At 47.6% G+C, this 21,879-nt stretch overlaps 1 protein-coding gene across 1 annotated transcript in view; it reads right to left on the bottom strand.

Annotated features, from left to right (window-relative positions):
* The window catches only part of dgkg (diacylglycerol kinase, gamma), a 61,095-nt gene extending 44,324 nt beyond the window's left edge, over window positions 1-16,771 (bottom strand). The window contains exons 1-12 of the mRNA XM_084478420.1: window positions 16,072-16,771; window positions 13,806-13,882; window positions 9,509-9,659; window positions 6,270-6,551; window positions 5,233-5,388; window positions 3,912-3,961; window positions 3,349-3,423; window positions 3,054-3,173; window positions 2,505-2,622; window positions 1,384-1,472; window positions 593-709; window positions 51-149 (exon numbers count right to left, since the gene is read on the bottom strand). Coding sequence (XP_084334546.1) covers window positions 51-149; window positions 593-709; window positions 1,384-1,472; window positions 2,505-2,622; window positions 3,054-3,173; window positions 3,349-3,423; window positions 3,912-3,961; window positions 5,233-5,388; window positions 6,270-6,551; window positions 9,509-9,659; window positions 13,806-13,882; window positions 16,072-16,138 — 1,401 coding nt within the window. The 5' untranslated portion in view covers window positions 16,139-16,771. The remainder of the gene's footprint in view (window positions 1-50; window positions 150-592; window positions 710-1,383; window positions 1,473-2,504; window positions 2,623-3,053; window positions 3,174-3,348; window positions 3,424-3,911; window positions 3,962-5,232; window positions 5,389-6,269; window positions 6,552-9,508; window positions 9,660-13,805; window positions 13,883-16,071) is intronic.
* Window positions 16,772-21,879: the final 5,108 nt, after the last annotated feature.

The following is a 21,879-nucleotide window of genomic DNA, read 5'->3' as shown; positions in this document are numbered from 1 at the left end:
TTTAATGCTTTCCTAAGAAACTGTAAAGGAAACCACTGAACATCTCTCACCAAGACAACAGGGCAGATGTATGAGGGCAGCAGAGTATGGTCCCTCACGGCCCCTCCATCGCACTCCGTCTTCACATTGGATGCACACTTATTATGGAGCTATTCAGGGGAAAATAGAACCACGTAGTGGACACGTTAGTGGCATCCATTTGTATGAATACTGTTAATCTAGTTCAACCCAAGTTACTGCTCAGAGACCGCAAGGAACTAGCGGCACTCATGACATGAAGTGAACACAAATGCTCTGTTAGCACTTCCGCCAATACAAGGTAAGGGATATGGTGACATCTAGTGGATTTGTAAGGTAAATAAAATTCAATGTTTAAAATGTTTTCTGCCTTTATTTTTTTAACAAATGAAATAACAACAACAAGAGCAAGCATAAGACTGACCTTCCAATTTGCATCTCTTTGGGATCATACAAATTTGGTATTGAGAATTTGTGTGTCTTCTATGTGCGTGTGTGTGTGTGTGTGTGTGTGTGTGGTGTGCGTGCGTGTGCTTGTGTGCATGAGCACCGTTGTGTGTGTGCAACCACTCACGGTGATCTGACACCACACGCAGTGCAGCCCTGTTAAGCCTTGGTAACACTTGATGCTTCTGTGACAGCGATCACACTTGGTGGGAGAGTTGCCTTCCATCCACACGTGCTGCATAGCCTGCCGGAGGGGCGGGGGAGATAAACAAACAAACATATGAAGTAGAATGCAAAAAAACAAACAAAAAAAAAACATGGAAAAGGAAAGGAAAGAAACAGGCAGGAAAGAAATAAAGATGGAATAAAACGTTACGTTAGCAGTGAGTCACCCAAATAAGTGCATTGATTCAAACAAAAGCTACGGAAAAGCAGGCCTGTCTTAAATCATCAGGCTCCTTCCTTCCCCTAAACGACTGAGACCCCGCTGCTGGTGTGTGACGCCGTGCACAAGCAGCACTCCTCTGAGCCGGGGATAGCCAAGCATGCAGACCCCAGAGAGCAGTATGGAGAGGGCCAAATCACATTACCGCTATAATGCTGCGGCTGTTAAGTGGGTCATAAGGTACGTAAATGCCGGCTCATTGCTCCAATAATCTGGGCCCGGAGCCAATGAAGACCTCAGCTCAACAGGCCTGTCTGTGTGACCCCTCCTTATCACCACTACATCTACATCACACAGTGTGGGAAACATGATGGGTTCAGCCATTAAGGCCCCATGCAGACCATAGGTTAAGACTGACCTGCCACTTGAGGGTTTTCATTCTTCGTTAGCTCTCAAATTAACCATTTGCAAAATCGGCCAGCGGCAGATACAAGGTGATAATGAGTTGTACGTGTGCGTGTGTAGATACTCACATTGGTGTGTCTGCGGGACTTGGCGTAGGTGCTGATGCAGGCAGCGATATCTTTGGACACACAGCGCTCGTGAACAGTGTACTTGCATACTGAACAAGGGGAGGAGGAGATACAGAAAACAAAGAATCAAGAGAGCTGAAACATTCATTTGGGACAGTTTTAACACAACAGACTAATACGAACAGGTCAGCACAGCATTGTATGTGCACACAGCATCAGATTAGCAAAACCATTGCTATTGACCTATACTGTGCTTGATGAGGTTCATTCTGTTCTCAACACGCTGCCCTCCGCCTCATGTTCTTATCTAAAAGTAGATGTGAGAAGGGGTCTCGTGGCCTCCCGTTGAATATTCATTGGATCTTCTTTCGATAGTCATGTTCTCCACCCTCGCAAGATTAAAGCTGCTGCAGGTAACACTTCAGAGTTGTGAAGAGAGAGAGGGAGCAGAGAAGAGCAAGATCTTGAAAATGAACGACCAAAAAAAAAGCCTTCTCCCTCTCTGCTCTCTCAGATTCTGAGTGTTGTGTTCACACACCTGTGATTCACGGGCAAGATGGATTCTCGAACCCAATCAGTGTAGAGAGGCCCTGATTGGCCAGACATGAACCAGGAGCAGTTAAAACCTATCCGGCCCCCACAGAGACAGGCGCAGTCTACCAGAACAGATATTCTTGCAAAAATTTCATTCTGTAATCGCTGACTGATGGCTATGTAATTTCTAACCACTTACACTCAAATAATACCCCTGACATATAAGCTTTAATCTACAGCACCTTTAAAGCTTTTCGTGATGAACATTTCCTGCCTAACACTCCTCAAGATTAAGTTAATATCAAGGGAAGTGCACTGGCACTGTTTTCTCAGAAAAGCTCACCTATTACGTGTGATTTCACGTAACATCACGCTGGTCCATCTAACCTAAAGCTTTTGCTAGAAGAGGAGGAAGAAGAGCAGGAGGAGACGTAGAGGTGGCAGAAGAGCAGGCATGAAGAAGAGGAGGAGGAGGAGGAGAAGGAGGAGGAGGAGAAGGAGGAGGAGGAGGAGGGGAGACGGTGGAGGAGGAAGAAGAGGAGAGGAGAAGTAGGAGGAGGATCCAAGTGGTGGATCTTGGGACTCACAGGAGCAGCACAGGCCCTGCTTGCGCACTCCCAGCAGCATGGTATGGCAGTAGTTACAGTAGGCAGGTTTGTTGAAGTGCTTCAGTCTCCACACATGCTGCCCGTCCTCTTGGACATTCTGCAGAGAACACACAGAGGAAGGGGATAGTCACTAGGCATTGTGTCTTGTCTGTATCATACGGGAGTAAACGATTAGCTGGACATTCACGCTTGAATTGTACAAACCAAAACCGATGTACTATAGAAAGCAACTCATCACATAATACCAGATGTCAATGACTTGACCAGATGAAAAGATACAATAAAGATGAATGGAGTAGCCCCCAAACTGCTACTTTAATTTTAACATATTTGTACTAATTATAATCATAAGCCATGTCTGTGGGATCAATAAACAACTTCATCTCTGTCAATATAACCCCCCTACCCACACACACCCACTCCCACCCGCACACACACACACACACACACACACACGCACACATGCACACACGCACACAAACACACACAAACGCACACAAACACACACACACACACACGCACACACACCGTCTCCATGCCCAGCAGGACCAATAAAGGGATGGTGGTGAGGCCTCCTCTTATCCACTCCTCCAGCGTGACGGTGCCGTCGTGGTCGTAGTCAATCTCCTCCATCATCTCCTTCAGGATCTGCAGGACAACAACAACAACAACAACAACGTGCATCACAGACCATACACACAGTTCAACTCCTCTGGCTCCCCTGTGGGTCTCAGTGTCAGGGAGACCTCGGTCTGGTCGGGGGAAAACGATGAGAAACAAGAAACAAACGTGTCAACCACAGAGTGGAGGGGCCTCTGCTCACCGGCCGCAGCTCTGTCGAGTCCCACTCGAGGTACTCGGCCACGTGGACCATCTGGTTGATGATGCGATCCAGTTCCTACACACGGAAGACAAGGACCCGTTGTGAGACCGCCGGATCCCCTCCCCCCCCCCCCCTGGCTCCTGACGTGAACCATTTGATGTGTTTGATATATGTCCCTCAGCCTCCAACTGCAGCTTAAAGTGTGCAAATGGGACAACGTCCAATCTCTGTAAAAACTGCTACATCTACACAGTGTATACGTTACTGTTACAGAGTACTTGGCTTCCCAGGGGTGACGGCTTCTGTTTACAGTCCCCTGCCATCCAGACCGGCCGGCATCGACACGAAGCAGAGCCATGGGCTACAATGTTTACAGTGATATATCATGTAAACACACGACACTCATTGACCGTTGAAGTGGGATCAAGCTACGGCTACTGACAATGTGCTGGTTGAGGGGGGAATTAGTCTGGGGAGGAGGGGGAGGGGGTGGTGGTAAAGAGGAAGAAACACACACACACACACACACACACACACTCACACACGGAAGGAGTTTCACTCACCGAACTGTCCAGCAAGCCGTTGCCGTCGGTGTCGTAGAGCCGGAACATGACTGCGGGGAGGAAGGTAACAAGACAACAAGGGATCACCCAGTGACTCAGCGGTGCCTCCTAACTGCCTTCTGTCCTATCTTCACTCCCTCTCTCTCTCTCTCTCTGTCTCTGTCTCTCTCTGTCTGTCTCTCTCTCTCTCTCTGTCTCTGTCTCTCTCTGTCTCTCTCTCTCTGTCTCTGTCTCCCTCTCTCTCTGTCTCTCGCCCAGTGTTTACGCGTTCAGGGTGAGCCTGAGGACAGGGCAGCCCTACGTCAGGAGGATTAGCCCGGTCTTGTGTGCGCCTTTAGGGGCTAAAAGCAGGTCGGCGCTGGGCAAGCGCCCGCCCGGGGCTTAATGCTTGCCCCAATGACCCCTGCCCCCCGGCCCTTCACCCCCGGGTCTGATTAAGTGAGGTAGCTGGCTCACCACGGCCCATCGCTGTCACTCGGAGCTCAGATGCCAAGTTGAGTCAAGCTAGGTCAGGGTTCTTTATATGGCAACTATTCACTGTGGCTGTCCCAAAGGCCTTCACAGGCCCGCGGGCTTAATGAGATTCATTGGCTTCCATCAACAACCCCAAGGCAGGCGACGGAGAAGCCCAGTGGCAGCAGGGAGCCACAGACAGGGGGGGGGTACGGGTGACAGAGTGCAGATCGTGGGATGGTGAAGTGCACCGGGCGCAGAGCGGGAAGACACTTTAGGAGATTGAACGCGTGACCGACGCCATCAGATCAAAGAAAATTCTGCATTTTAAGTTCAGGAACGGATGCGCAGTAGAGTTTCAACCAATACCAAGTGTAGTTAGTAGATGTTAATGTGATGGATCAACTAAAGCCGTGACCTCTTGTTATGTTATTAGGGGTTACCAAGGTGTTGTATTAAGCATCAGATCCATCCATCCAGGCGGTCTATTTTCCCTCTTCGCTACGTAGCCAAGCAGGTGACCAATCACAATACATGGCTCACGTGGCCAAGCGCTGTGTAGCTGAATCTAGAGAAGTGCAAACTACTGAAATCAAGAATGAGGGGGGGAGCATTTCAGACCACACTCCTTCTATCTTCCCAGGACTGAGTTAATTTGCTTTGAGATATATTTTAACACACTTCCTACCATTTTCCTGACAATATATTTGGCTGGTGTGTAAAAGTTACATCCCTCCGTGACACGATACGTTTATTTTACATTTTTGGATCCCGTCGTCCGTCAGCCAAATAAGCTTTGTCTTATCGTACGTTGAACACGAGAGCTGTGGCGGAGCATGCATCCTCTCCTCCATCCCCCGTCACTCACACTCCAGCTTGTCTTCAGGCGTCCCGTTCTCCAGCAGCGAGAGGTAGCAGACGATGTCCTTCAGGAAGACCACCTGTGGGGAGGGCAGCATCGGGGAGCCCTTCTGGGGCGAGGGGCTGCTGCGGAGCGACAGACGCTTCTCCGGGCGCTTCCTCTCTGGAGGGGAGGGGGACGGGGGGGGGACGGGGGGGACATCTGTTCACAGGCGTCTTTCATTGTGTCCATGCACGGACTCAGACACAGACACACACAGGCATTAGATGGATGGACCTCCTTGTATTACTTACTTGTGCAATTCGATGTGCGGGACACAATCAAATCAAATAAAATCAATTGCAGACACAAACAAGCACAAGCACATTTTACTAATAAATAGCTATGGACAGACACGGTGACTCTGCTCTTCCAGGGTTGGAATAGTGTCTGAGCCTCAGTTGCTTGGTAGCTAGCTTTTCTGGAGTCAATGACAATACGACCATAATGCTATGACATGTTATGACCACATGACCGTATGAGCGATAACCATTATGCTGACATGTTATGACCGCATGAACACCACGAGCGATGACCATTATGCTGACATGTTATGACCGCATGACACCATGAGCGATGACCATTATTCTGACATGTTATGACCGCATGACACCATGAGCGATGACCATTATGCTGACATGTTATGACCGCATGACACCACGAGCGATGACCATTATGCTGACATGTTATGACCACATGACCGTATGAGCGATAACCATTATGCTGACATGTTATGACCGCATGACACCACGAGCGATGACCATTATGCTGACATGTTATGACCGCATGACACCATGAGCGATGACCATTATGCTGACATGTTATGACCGCATGAACACCACGAGCGACTGCCGTAATATTAACACGTTGTGACCGCATGAGCGCACGAGTGACCCGCCGTAACGTTGACACGCGCTGTGACCGGTTCTGACATGTTGACATGTTGTGATCCTCGGGTCATGGTTGACGTGACGGAGCCCGCCCTGGAGGCGGCCGGGCCTCACCGGGGGACAGGCGCGGGGAGACGGGGGACGGGGAGAGGCCCGCGTTGGGGGTGAGGGCGTTGCTGCTGCTGCTGACGTCGGTGGGCCGTCCGTGGCTGCAGGGGGACCGCTGGGACCCCCCCCCCAAGGGGGTGTGGGCTCCCTTCCCGGAGCGCTGCGAGGACGAGCGGGACGAGCAGGGCGAGGCGGTGGTCCCCGAGCCGGCGGTGGCGGCCGTGACACCGCCGCCGTGCTCCGGCGTGTGACGTCCCATGGCGGACAGGATGCTCCTCCCATTCATCCCTGAGAGAGAGAGAGAGGGAGAGAGAGGGGGGGGGGGGGGAGGAGGCAGAGAGAGAAAGAGAGAGAGAGAGAGAGAGAGAGAGAGAGAGAGAGAGGGAGATAGTGGGGGTGAGGGGTAAGGGTGAGAGAAGTGGAGAGAGAGAGGGGGAGATAGAGAGAGCAAGAGAAAGAGAGAGAGAGAGAGGGAGGTAGAGAGAGAGGGGGAGATAGAGAGAGAGAGGGGGGGAGGTAGAGAGAGGGGGAGATAGAGAGAGAGAGAGAGAGAGAGAGAGAGAGAGAGAGAGAGGGGAGGGAGAGTTAGAGAGAGAGAGAGAAAGCGCATGGGGTGGGGAGAGAGGGATGGGGAGAGAGAGAGAAGGGGGAAGAGAAGGAAATGGAAAGCAAGAGAGAGGGAGGGGGTGAGAAGGGAAGAAAGAGTGAAAAAGAGAGAAAGAGAGAGAAAAAGAGAGAGAATTAGAACAGAAATAAATATAAAGCAAATCCAGAAGAGTTGGAGGGCGTGGTGTGTGAGGATGATTTGTTAGTAGTGCAGATCAATAAACAGAGTCATATAAAGACGTCACCACATTGACATTGCAATTACACCAAACTATAGTTAGAAGGGAGTGTGTGTGATGACATCACAACAACGAACACACCCAAGTAAAATGCACACGACAAAAGGCAAATACACACACAACACACACACACACATGTCGTCACCAAAACAGTTACATCACCGCCACAGGCACGAGGTCACACGGCTAAGGCTTGAACACACAACCAAGGGAGCAAGGATTATACGTTATTAATATCAAGGGGGGGACTTGCTGTTTGCCCATTAGGATGACATCACCCACTGAGATCTGACCCCATCAGCCTGCCTGTGATACCTGTGATGGGGGCACAGGCCACCTCGGTCTGTATAGAGATGCCTGCGTCAATGGAACGGGTCTCTGCGATTGGTCGAAGAGAGATTTGAAGGAGGAGGAGGAGGAGGAAAGAGGGAAGGGAGAAAGGGACAGAGGCAGTGAGAACCACAGACTACTGGGAACGAGACAATGTCACAGCATGGGTTTTTTCGGCGGCGAGTCAGCGCTGTGTGGTAAAATGTCAGACCGAACACAGGGACTGGATAAGGCTTTTCGTGGAGGGGCGGATCGATGTATCGTGAAATGTCCGGTGCAAATCTGAATTAGTTTGCCATTACATTGTAATGGCAAACATTGTCATTACAATCCCATCCAGACAGATTTTCATAAATGCTTTAATTAAAAAAATTGGGACTGTAGGACACTGTCATATCAGTCTGGAATTTGGTTAATTAAAACAACAACAAAATATTCACTAAAATATTTACAATATTAAAATTTTTATATTTTACATTTAATGGTAATCATTTGGAACTGTTTCTGACTTTCCACGGTATAATTCAAATTAAATGATATACATTCAAGTAATCTGTCTGTATTTGGACACACTGAACTCTGAAATGTGAACCAGGTTAGTGCTGGTCACCTCCTGGCTCTATAATGTAGATATCCCCTACATCGCAGACACATGCCGAGGAGAAAGAGAAAACAGTGGAGAGAAAGAAGAAGGCAGAGCACTCTGAGAATGGAATACACCCCCATCACACCATTACAGTTCCTTCAGCTTTGCCAAAGTCATCGTGTGACAATAATCTATTGCATTTCACAGCCACCCATCTGTGGTGGGCACTGTGTGTGTAATGAATGAAATAACAGAGTGGATCATAACAAACCCATGCAGCAAAAAACACTTGAAATGAGCTGAGCTTGAGTACACTATTGGAATCACAAGCTCTACAACTAAATTGCGTCCTCGTCTCTGTAGGCCTATGACGTTCGAGTCTGCGCAGTCAACAGCAGGTGGCGGTGTTGCGACATGTTTGGTGTCTTCCTGAGACTGATCCAACAGTAGTCTTCAAAACAATCCCTGGGGATTGTCGTTTCATTTGGATGAGGAAACAGTCAAACAATGTAATTCAACTTCGAAAGGATAGACAAAAATACATATACACAGGCAAGGACATGCTTAAAGGATGTGACCTGAGACACAAAATGACCTGAGTGAAGCACTCATGGTGAACATTTTTTAATTGACGTCTCTCTCTCTCTTTTTGCCGCACAGCACCACGATTCTACAACACAGCGATGAAGATGTCATCCATTGAGCTGCAATGAAACATGGCTACAACAGGTGACCTTTCACTCACACACACACACACACACAGACAGACAGACAGACAGACAGACAGACAGACAGACAGACAGAGACAGACAGACAGACAGACAGACAGACAGACAGACAGACACACACACACACACACACACGTACACACACGTACACATGTGCACACTACAGTTCACCATCAGCGTCCTCTTTCATAACCCCTCTATGTTAGACCCCAGGCCCCGCCACGGCACAGAAAAACACCAAGTCTGCCTCAGAGGTCCTTCCTTCCCCAACCCTCCATCTGCCCCTCCTCCTGATCAGCCAGGCAGAACATGCGGTTCCCCTGAAGCAAGGCCCATACGCAGATGCACTCACACATGCACACACACCCATAATGGGAGGGAGGGGGTGGATGTGGCGATTTGCAGATTTGCCCGAGTTAAAATAGGAGGTAATAGTCTGAGTGACGTCTGTCTGTCTGCGTGGCACGGCTTTAATTGACACAAAGTGCCCCTGGTTAATCAGTTATATCATTTATGAAGATGTGTGCACGTGCGTTCGTGTTTTGTATGCATTTTTTTTGTTTTTAAGTTGTTCCTGTTTGTCATTTAAGTTGCATTATTATTGGTGTATGTCATATCTGAAAATACGAATAAAATATGAATGAATCCTAAACAGAAAAAAGTACAGACGTACTTGAGGGTGAGTTGTTTTTCTTTCCATTGAAAAGGTCGGTACAAAGAGCGGAGAGGGAGCTACTTAAACCACTGCGGCCTTACCCAGCATGCCTGTTCCCGCGTGGGTCGCGTCTGGAGAGCACCCGCCCGTCTTGCTCTTGAAGGAGGTGAAGAGGTGCTGACACAGCTCCTCGGGGATGTCGTTTTCGAGGTAGGTGGCCATGAAGAGCTGGAAGCCCTCATAGTCGATGGGCTGAGGAGAGAGAGCGGAAACCGTACCCAGACATGTGAGTGCACTCTCCTCGAGTGGACCGTCGGCCAGGGGACGGAGGGAACAGAGAGGGGGGAAGGTTCTGCTCTGGACAGACAAAACAGACAGGGCGTTCACGGGTTCCTTCAATGATATTTCTTTCCCCACGTGATGAAGAAAACTCAATTCAAGAGACAACATTGTTTTGGATTTGGGGGGGAAAAAGAAGAAAAAACAATGAGACCACTCTTGAATTTGTCGACGGTTGGCAGCGTGTTATAATAAGCGCACGGCCCTCTGGATGTGTATCGTAAATGAGCATCCGATCCACGGCCTCAGTGCTCAAGGATGGACACCGAAACGTTGTGTGTTATTGAATTAAAGTGATGCAACGCAACACATCACTGTGCACTAGAATGTGACATTTCACACGCCGCCGCTAACAACTTAACCTTACAATTACCTACTCAACCTTCCCACTCGCCGCTGGTCCTCCCGCGGGCGTGATGTGAGATGCTAAGTGCAGTTATCCTAAACTCTGCCCCCCCTCCTCCTCCTCCTCCTCCTCCTCCTCCTCCTCCTCCTCCTCCTGTCCCCCGTCTACTTCAGGGCCTCAGTGGGGGGGGGGGGGGGGGGGGGGGGGGGTGCTGCTCTGTTAATGTGTTCATGAGTTAAGCTTTGAAATTAGGCCTGGGCAATAAAACAATAAATTATCGTATTGTGATAGACTTTTGATCAATATCAATATAAAACATGTTCAATATATATTGATAAGAGACCGGACCACCGAATCTAGCAGCTGGGTTTGATACACAAACACGGTTCCATACTTATTTACAATATTTGAGTGTTTTTCATTGTTGTATCGACATTGTATTGTGATATGTCTTTCAGCCGTATCGCCCAGGCCTATTTGAGATGTATTCCTATTATGAAATAAGGTGTCGTTATGTAACAGAATATTATGCTAGTCATATTGGGTTGTTATATTGCATTAAGTTATGTTCTATAATGTCAGCTTCATATATTACATGAAGTCATGTTACATTGCATTATGTCATGTGATGTTGCGGTATGTCACGTTGTTGTGTGTCGGTACGTTATGTTATGCGACGTTACGTTATGATACATAACATCATTTCACGTGATGTTGTGTCATGTTAAGGGGTGTTAACGCTGCGCGATTTCACAGACAGAATGTGCATGCAGCCTTGTTGACGAGATACACCACACAGCATGCAGGCCCGCTGGGCTGGGCTTACTTGGTTGAGAACGTCTTGCTTCTGTTTAACATGGCAATAGAGGCATGGGGGCAGGGGTGGAGGGTGGAGGGGGGGGGGGGGTGAGAATGGTGAGAGGGAGGGAAGGAGGTTGGGGAATGGGTGAGCAAAGGGAGAAAGGGGGTTAGCTAATCGGAAGTTAGAAGGTAAGAATGTCCGTGGTTGAGGGGGTTATAGGGGGCAGCTGTTTCTCTCTCTCTCTCTCTCTCTCTCTCTCTCTCTCTCTCTCTCTCTCTAGCTCTCTGTCTCTCCTTTTGTGTCTACTGCTGCTCTCAGCATCCTAACGCCAACAACACTAAATGCTCTTCCACTGGTTGACAACGAAAATAGGACAATACGATCTCTCTCTCTCTCTCTCTCTCTCTCTCTCTCTCTCTCTCTCTCTCTCTCTCTCTCTCTCTCGGCGTCAGCTCGTATTATGGAGAATGCCTAATGTCACTCTGACCTTTTGCAAATGACATAGTGGTCTCACTGCGATTGTAATTGATGCCCTTCAAAGAGAACCAGTGGCCCTGTGTGAATAGGATCCTTCCTGGGTTTTCCACTGTTGGCCCGCCCTGCTGCAGCTCAGCCATTTTTCAGACCTCTCTCCTCTCCTTATTTGGCCAAACAAACGCGAAGAGTCTAATTTGCTGTGCATCGTGCAGCACGGACAGATTTAGAGAAATATGCTTCTGCACAGGCATGCCATCCAAAACACAGCCAGAAGGATTTGCACTACTCCCCTCTCTTTGTAGAACTGTTTCTCTCTCTCGTTCTTTTTTGACTAATTTCTCATCATTCTCATTATTTTTCTTCTATATTTTCTACATGCATGAACGTACGCATGTACACACACAAGCGCCCGCGTGCACACACACACACACACACACACACACACACACACATACACACACACACACACACACACGCACACACACACACACACACACACACATACATACACGCACACACGCACACACACACACACACACACACACACACACAGCGTGTAGGAAAACTGCATTCTTTGCTGGGTTTTGTCCCCAGAGTCTCACCAACATTGCATCATTTCCACCGACAAGCAGTCCCACGGTGCCACGATTAAGTCACTAAATATCATCAAGCTACGACACTTTGCCGCGGATATCTTACTTTACTTTTGCATTTTGGAGCATGGCAGCATGCCGAGATCTCCATGAACGCATCGGTTTTAATTTGGCTTCAGTTTAATTTCCGAATTCTTATGGATTGTTTTTGTTTCAGTTCTACAGGGCCGCTTCAGAGATCCCATGTCCTACTTAGACAAGAGACAAGGCTCGGTCCAGCCATAGGAATGTCAAACTTTAACGATAATGTGATGAATTCTTCTGATAGTAAACTAGTCATCCAGTGCTACCGAGAAACAAGATTTTCATCTACCCCTCACAGCTGTGAGAGAAAAAACCCTATCGTTCCCCATATGGCACCCATCTCCCCATACTAATTTGTCACCAGAACATCTGGACTGTGTTGGCTGTTGTCTGACCTGCGGGGAAGAGAGGCTGCCAAAGACGGTGAACTGTTCTTCATCGTTAAGTCTCTTCAATGTCTCTCGCCCCGGCCCGTGTTAGGAGATCTACATGGTTAGGAGTTAGGCTGCCACAGGGGAGGCAGTAGCTTAATGAAAGGCCCAGGGGAGGTAGAGAGAAGCTGTGTGTGTGTGTGTGTGTGTGTGTGTGTCACATAGTAACCCACTCAGCATCCCTGTGAAGGTTCCACTACTGCTGGCACCAGAGACTGATATCTGAGGTCATCCCACACACGCACGCACGCACGCACGCACGCACGCACACACACACACACACACACACACACACACTATCATCAGTGACCACACTGATATGGAGACAGCTCCAGGCGCGTGGGCGGGTGAGTCTCCCACCCGCCCACCTGGAACGGAACCAAGGGTCCGGCTGGTGTGTTCGTGATGTCACACAGTGGGGGGCGGGGCTTATGGTCACAGAAGGAGGAAGATCGATGAAGAGGGAAGAATCAAATACTGGCGACAGAATTGAGAGATAAAGAGATGATATACTTGATGTAATGTTATGTTATAGTCTTACTTTTGGACTTTGGGAAGAGAGAGAGAGCAAATTATTATTAGTAATAGACCTAGTATTGTCTATTGCGATATTGTGATGACATTTTTGGCTTGTTAAATGTCACTGGTTGGTCATAATTCTAGAGAGAGAGAGAGACAGAGAGAGAGAGAAAGAGAGACAGGGAGAGAAAGACAGAGAAACTACAGTCTATACATACAGTCTCTACAGTCTAAACGAGTAAGCAGCGAGCGGATACTGAAACTTGCCAAGAGGTTAGCAAGGACGTTGCCAGCCGACCAGGGCGCATCATGAAACAGTCAGCACCACCTGGTTTGTTAAGAGGTGGAGGAAACAGGTGGGGGTCTGAGTGCCTATAAATCTATAAATGGAGAGAGAGGGAGAAAGAAACATTCACTTCCTCACTATTACTTGGTTTTTCGCACTGTACTTTTACTGATTATCGATATTTGACCTTGTAATTTTACCATCTGTGGCATTTTTCCGTTGATTAATTTTATAAACTGCCTTTTAAACTGTTATTGTTTATTTTGGTTGCAAATAAAGCAATTTTAAATTTAATTGAGAGAGAGAGAGCGAGAGATAGAGAGAGAGAGAGAGAAAAAGAAAGCAAGGGTGAGAGACTTTGCACTGAATTTAAATGACGGTTAACCAGGTTTTCCAACCAGTGTCGGGCTAAAAACGGCAGCAGCAGCAGCAGGGAGAGAGAGTGAGTGAAAGATGGCGAGAATGGAACGTAAAGGAGGAGAATGAAGAATGTAGGATGATGTCAATGCAATAGAAATCACCTGCTCTGGGTTGTATTTGGAGAGGACTCCCTCACCGTGAAACTCCTCCAGCACGTCCTTCAACTTCTTAGTGGAGTCTGTGGCGACACACAACACACACATGAGATAATGCACAATATCTTCCCATTTAAATGTTCTATCTATGTAACATTAATTATGAATAAATACAAAAGATTATATTTTTCAACCACACTACATTACACTTGGATCATAACATTTAAGATACGTTTATGATATAATTCAAAACCTAAATTCAGCATTAATTAATCAGCAGTAAATAGGGAATTCCTAATTTATGAAGCACTGTTCATACAATGAAACATAATATCATAAATTATTTGAAAGATAATTAGTTTTATATATATTATATATATAGTATTATATAGTATTATATAGTTTTATAATTGATGAAGCCCAAGATTATTTATAGAGCCCAAGATCACATAAACCATTTCTCTCTAATCTAATTCATAAATTATAACTGGTTATGAATTGCTTACGAATGAGTATTCACGTTGTAACAATGCTTTATAAACGCTGAATTCATTATGAATTCTCTATTTAGTGCTACTTTATTAATGCTTAAATGCTGCAGTTATTCTAAAGTGTTGCCCACGAGTCATAATGACTCTGCGTGTCGTGGATTTAAAGGAATTGTGTATCATCATAACTATATGACTATGCATCAGTGGTGTTCCCCCCAGCTGACCCCGTTAAACTCATCCAGCCCAGGGGAGCGGCCGCGGGGGGGGGGGGGGGGGGGGGGGGGTGACTCACCCGCTGGGGACATGGTGCTGTGTTGTCTTACTATTACATGCTAATCCCTCCTCACCATGCACACAGAAAAAAAGACTCAGCCATTAGCGTGCATTAGCGCACACACCCACCCGCCCACACAAGCACACAGATGTGCACGCACGCAGACGCGCACGTGCAAACACACACACTCGACGGGTGTGTCTTACACACACATTAACACCGACAAGGACAGAACAGACCCTTTTTTCCACAACCATCCACACACACACACACACACGCAGGCACACACACACACACACACACAGGCACACACCGTAACCTCACGGAGCATGGCTGCTCAGATATAGGACAGTGCTAACTGTGCTCGGACCACACAGGCAGGCACGCGGTGGCCGCTACTCACAGGGCCAGACGCAAGCACTGATGTGACATCCAGGTGATCTGTTCCACACATCACACTCATCTACTTTAGTGCTCAGCTGCTGCCGCTGCCGCCGCCGCCGCTGCTGCTGCCGCTGCTGTAAACTCCCTCACTCTTCCTCTCTCGTCCAGTTCTGTCTGGCATTAGGTGTCCATTTGGACGATGAGGTTTGGACTTAAGTCGAGGCCGGTTTTGAATCGAGAGCATACGATGCTTGAGTAGCCGCGGTAGAGCGGTTAATTTACTGGGGGTGTGTGCGGCGCACATGGGAGCACTGAGCCAACAAGTAGTTGTTTTTAGTTATGTGTGTCGTCGGGCGTCTGTTTTGGCCAGAGGGAGTATCTATGAGCCATGCCATGTGCCGTTATGTTTGAACAGACGTCTCTGAATCCATGGGTCTCGCCCTTTAAGAATACTGATATTCACAGTGACTCTTCTTGGTCTACTGACAAAGTAATTTAGCCCACCATTGATTTGTTGGTCATTTAAGGTCATGGTTTGAACTAACATATCAGATAACATCTACATCATTATGTATCATGACTGGCTAAAAGTCAAAATGCTCAGATACCTATTATGGATATGTTTTTGACATATTGACCTGAAAACACACGCACGCAAGGACGCGCGCACACACACACACACACACACACACACTCACACACACACACACACACACACACTCACACTGTGTCCTGTATCAACAACGCTGGCAGATAACATCAATCATACTCTCGAGTCATATATGGCCAAAAAGTGAATACCTGATATTAAACTGCAGGTGATTGTTAGTGATGTTGTGCTAAATTAAAGGATTGGTATGCAAACTGTTTGGTAACTGCAGACATTCAGGGACAGAACAGATGGGTCAGATGCTTTATCTACATCTATAGATACAAATAACCTTCAGAACCTTCAACCTCAATATGACAAGATGTGATCTATGAGAGATTTGACTTCACAAAAGAGATGCATATCTCTTGTATCGTATGTAGATGTTAATATAAACATTGACCCACACACACACACACACACACACACACACACACACACACATATGCAGCATGTGAAGGGCAGGCTACTCACACTCGCTGTACTTCTGGAGTTGGGAGAACTCAGCTGGGCTCAAGCACACCCAGCTCCCGTCCCCCATTCTGCCTCGGTGGGGGGGGCCCTCAGAGACAGGGAGGCTGAGGTGGCGGCTGGTTGGGGCGGCGGTGGAGGAGGAGGTGGAGGTGGAGGTGGAGGAGGAGGAGGGGTTGTCGTTATCCTTGGGTCAGGCTGTGAGCCGGGGCGAAGGCTAGCGGGTGGGCTGTCATCTCTGCATCGCTACGGTAACCGGCTCTCCGGGCGGAGGGAGGAGAGAATGAAAAAGTGCGGCCGTACGGTGTAGCGGGGGTGGGGTTGCGTCATGCGGGTCCCTGGGAGGTCCCGGAGAGGTCACGGAGATCGGAGGAGGACCGGCCTGAACAGCCTTATCTGTTCTGGTAGCGCTTGGGCGTGGGGGGGGGGGGGGTGGGGGGGTGGGGGGACGTTATGGGTCGACTCACTTTGATTACCGTGTGTGGCGAATCGGGAAGCGGAAACGGGGCAAATAATCAACGTGTGTGATATTTATCAGCCACGGGGAGAGATGGGTCTCACTGCACTAGAGGGTGAGGGACATGTGCTTTGGGGAGCGGGTAAGTCTTGATCACAGGGAGGGCTGGCTCCTGCTGCCGGACCGGCAGGGTGACGTCTGAGGCTCCCTGCGGATCAGGGGCAACGGCCAACGCCTACTTGGGCCTAGGGCGACGGAGAGAAGAGGGAGGGAGAGGCAGACAGAGAATGAGGGAAGGCGTAAATTGCCGATATGCAATATATTGACGTCATCACATCACTGATAGCAGATGAATCCGTTTGGGCTCCGAGGGCTGATGGACGTGGACGCACACAGGAAACGGATTATGGAGAGAGGAAGACAGAGATGGGGGGGATTATGGATAATCACTCAAATTCATCAGCCATCTTGAATTGATTTGATTAATCTCCGCCCATGTAGTGCCGGTCTACAGGTTACTGAACATATTCTCCCAGTTTTTTGCATCATTTGTAAATGTAAAAAAAGCAATATTACGAAATTAGGCCAATCTGGGAAATACTGACTCATACACTGAAAAATGCCACGATTTGACCACTCCTTAAAAATTATATGGGTGGAGTATTTTGTGGCGTTTCATCTGACCATTCCCTAGACATGCAAGACACAACATGTGGAGTCAAGCTGGCTCCATCCGCCTGCCTCAAGTATTTAGCTCATACATCTTACCACTTAGCAATGTCATCAGAAAAACAATAAATCCTATCCTAACATCCGCCATTAATAACCAAAAGCACAATCAATTGATTGCCTGTGCCAGAAACAACATAACTCAATTGCCTGTGGATGGATGAAAGGTCCTAGTTTCCAAAAGTGGCAGAGAAACCTTGTGTGCGGTGAGAGGATGAATGCATTCACAAAGGACCTGGGATCCCAGCGCCACAAAATACCAGCGTCACGCAAGGAGACCCACTGCAGAGACGAGTGAAGGGAGGGAGGGAGGGAGGGAGGGACAGAGGGAGGGAGGGAGGGAGGGAGAGAGGGAGGGAGGGACGGAGGGAGGGAGGGAGGGAGGGAGAGAGGGAGGGAGGGAAGGAGGGTGGGAGGGAGGGAGGGAGGGAGGGAGGGAGGGAGGGTTGGCTGGGGGGGGGACAACAGAGAGAGGTTGGTGAATGGAGGTCTGGGAAGGGAGACCCTAGCTACCTATGTGGCAAACTGCGGTCCCCACAGAGTGACTTTGGCTTGTTAACATGCGTTGCCCCCCCTCCTTTCCTGACAACACGGGAGCGACAGGGTGGCATGTAGAACTAATGGCTTATGCATGCTTAGAGACGCGATATGAGAAAGTGAAGGGCGAGCTCACGAATTGGTTGCCAAGGACATCTCGGTGAGGGGATGGGCTTGTGTGTGTGTGTGTGTGTGTGTGTGTGTGTGTGTGTGTGTGTGTGTGTGTGTGTGTACAATGAAGGGTAACTTCCTGACAGCAGTCATGTGTCGTGGCCAGCTTTGTGTGTGTGTGTGTGTGTGTGTGTGTGTGTGTGTGTGTGTGTGTGCAGTATGGGGCCTCCCCTGTGCGCAGTGAGGAATTCTGTTTTGCTCAAGCGGTTGCCTAGCAACGATGATGTCACTACGGAGCATAGCAAAGAGATGTGCCATTGGTGCAAAAACAATGCAGCTGTTTTATGAACAGCTGCACTGTTCAGCATGTAAATAACAGTCCTGTTTCTATATACTATATATATATATATATATATATATATATATATATATATATATATGTGTGTATATTTATATATGTGTATATATATATATACTGTGTATATATATATAAATAGCAGGACAACAGGATATATATACATGTATATGTTTATATAAAGACATAGAATGTGTCATGTATAATGTGTGTGTATAAAAACACAGAATGTCCTTACACAAGAGCAATATTTAGATTCTGCAATGTTTGAATCTCGATTGTGCAGAGATTGAAACACTCATCTGCACGTAAAGGGCAAAATACAGTGAGAAGGACAAGGGCAGGAGGTGACGCCAAGCACTGCCGCCCAGGGACAAAGCCTTTAAACTACCACTCAATAATAATAAGCCCGCCAAAAGTAGTCATCTGTATCAGCCTCCTTCTACTCTCTCGTTCGATAGCAGTACTTCCTAAGATAGGTGACTCACCTTTCTCTCTGTGTGAGGAGAGAAGAGAAGAGATAGAGGGGATATCAACACCTTCATAGTGCATTATGTTCATTCAAGTACGGCGTCTGTCTCACTCGTGCGTACATGACACAACAGCACAGCACGCCTCCTAAAGAGCCTCCAGAAGTACGGATTACCATTGCTCCAACTGTAACAAGTACCAGTTAAAACAGTCCTAATAAGAGTAAATGGTCCTCATTTATATAGCGCTTTTATCCAAAGCGCTTTACAGCGTTGGCTGACATTCACGCACACATTGACACACCGACGGCGGAGTCGACCACGCAGGGCGACAGCCAGCTCATCAGGAGCAATTAGGGCGAGGCGTCTTGCTCAGGGACACCACGACACTCAGCTAGGAGGAGCTGGGGATCGAACCAGCAACCTTGCGGTTACCAGCCAACCCGCTCTACCTCCTGAGCTACTGCCGCCCCAGTTCTGCTATGTATGAGATCAACACATGCAGCTGGGAGGTTCATGTGGTCCAGCGTAGGTTCAATTCAAGTCTTCATCATCCTTTAAGATCCTATGCCTTTAATTGAAGTTCAACTTTAATTTGAACAGAGCACTGATGGTAAACTAGGACACAGATGATGATCCAACTGTTATAACACAGAGGAGGAAGACGGCTGGAAAACTGAAACACTATACAATAGATATCATGTTCATAGAGAGAGAGAGAGAGAGAGAGAGAGAGAGAGAGAGAGAGAGAGAGAGAGAGAGGTTTTCCTCCAAAATTGCAACTCAGTTGGATGATGTCTAAATGATACTCCTTCTGTTAATCATCCCGCTGGTTTCTGGCTGGGGAGACGCTCTCGTCAGGAAGCGTGTGTGAAGGAGTTGATAAGGACAGTGTGGGTCTTTGGGTTCTAAGCTCTGTCAATCAAAGATGTTGACATAAAACCGTTTTGTACGCTGGCCTTGGTCGCTGTGCGTCAGTGGTGTCATCGTTAAGAGGCTGTTTGGCCTCATGATATTAGAACTTGGGTGGTGAAGGCAGAAGGTTTGTGATGTTTGTGTTAGATATAAATCATTAACACACCACAAAGATTATCTTTGTGATCCAAGCACTTGCTAAAAATAGATCCCTAAGCTAACTAGGTCAGTTAAGATGTTAGCTTACTAAACAAGGCTCTGCAAACAGATCCCATGAGGTGAGGCTTCTCTTTCAATAGACATGGAGACTCCATGTCTAATGAAAGAGAAAAGGGTCTAATGGTCCTTTTAAGGTTATTTTCTTGCTATGAAAAGATTTTTGACTTTCACAGTCCTACAAATTGACGTATTATTGTTCAGAAACAACCATTTTCTGTGTGAGTTTATCGTTGTTCGTCCCCTGTCTATTGGAGTCACATTGGTTGACGTTTCATTACACCCCGTCCCCTTGATATCAAGGGCATGTTTCTAAGCGCAGTGCTTCCAAGGTCCCATCACAGCATCTTAACGGTGTTACGGTCGGGGTGTTGCCCTTGATATTACATTTTTTTAGCCATGCATGATTTGGGATCATCAATCTTTTGATGGTCTAATTACAACTGATCTTTAACTGTGGGGCCGATAGTATGGTCTATGGTGCTATAAAGAGGAATTCTGATATTTTATGATGGCTTTCCAAACCTGTATATATATATACATACATATATTTGGAGGTTTGGTGTTTATGCCAGAATGTGTGCGACGCTGTTACATACAACTTGAGCATATTTTTGTAACATGTCACATGACTACAGGCCATTAGCCTGTTGTTGATCATGAAGGCTACCGATGATTGATGGCATCTGGTTAGCAGAATCTGGCACAAAGTCATTCTTCATTCAAACTCAGACTGAGGCGCCAGACCATATAGACAGCATTAGATTACTATGTTAACAAAAAAAATAGATGAAACTTGACACATGTTGGTATTGTTTCTCATACTTAGTGCTGGAATGTCATACTGCATATTGTAAATACATACAATGTGTGTACACCTGCAGTCACTCTCAATCACTCTCATTTGGTTATCATCTGTTTTTTTGCATTTACCCAATCTAACCATCTGTAGGCTTGCGTGCTGCTATACGTATTTTGATGTATGCCTCTAACAAGCCCGTGCTATGTTTACCTAAGCGCGGGACTGTGTCTGTCTGTGTGTGCCACTGACTTCTGTGAAATGATCTACAGTATACAAATAGCCGCGCTGTTTGTGTGCAGGCAGTTGGCCGAGATTCATCTGCCTTTCCCTTGAGATCATGAAGAGGAATGAGTCTTTTGGCCTTGCGGTGTAACAGCCAATGTTATCCACTTGTATCGGTGGAATCACTTGACCTGTGTGACAGGTCTACGGTCCTGTTCTTGCCAAGGGGCCTTATTATTCACCCCTAGTGGCCACCTTGGTTCGAAACACGAAATTCTGCATTCAGCTCAGCCACCCAGCTAGTGTTTAGCGTTCCACGGTGGCACGAATGTGGCCGCTAGGTGAATTTTCAGGCACATTAGCTCATGCACAGGGACTCATCATTCACATTTAAATGGTCTGCAAGACACAGGCGACCGCGCTCATAAACGCACCAGGATGATAAAGACATGAAGGCCAGTTAGTAAGAGAGCCTACGCGACAGACAGTGGAGTGCTCATTCATTTGCTCAGTGTATGCAGAGGCCGGCTTTAGAAATAGGTGCGCTAATTAGCAAGTCAAGGGTGGTCACCCTCCAAGGCAGGCTTCAGAAACAAGCAGAAATACAAGGAGAGGTGTATCCAAAAAACAGAAAAGGCGTGAAAAATACCTTCTGGCTCAGTGACTAAATATTGACTGAGATTTCCCCTGCATTGTTTCTGGCAGCCGTGGTGTTTTGATGTATCCACACAGACACCGTGGAGGTGAGCAGGCTTAAAGGGCTTTTTGAGGACAAATTCAAGCAGATCTTTTGTTCCCTAAGAAGAAACCAGTGGGACAACCCGTCCACCTTAGGGGCCAGACACTGAGAAAGCCTGATCTTTGCCCATAAAAGGAGAACTGCCGAGCTTTGTTGCCAAGACTTCAGATGGGACGCAGGAGCACTGATAGACACACGCGGGCACTCAAAACACACGCACGCACCCACGCACGCACGCACACACACACACACACACAC

Source organism: Micromesistius poutassou (genome assembly GCF_964030765.1).
Source record: "Micromesistius poutassou genome assembly, chromosome: 14".
Taxonomy (NCBI): Eukaryota; Metazoa; Chordata; class Actinopteri; order Gadiformes; family Gadidae; genus Micromesistius; species Micromesistius poutassou.
The sequence above is the reverse complement of the archived record's forward strand: the minus strand, read 5'-3'. Positions and strand labels throughout refer to the sequence as shown.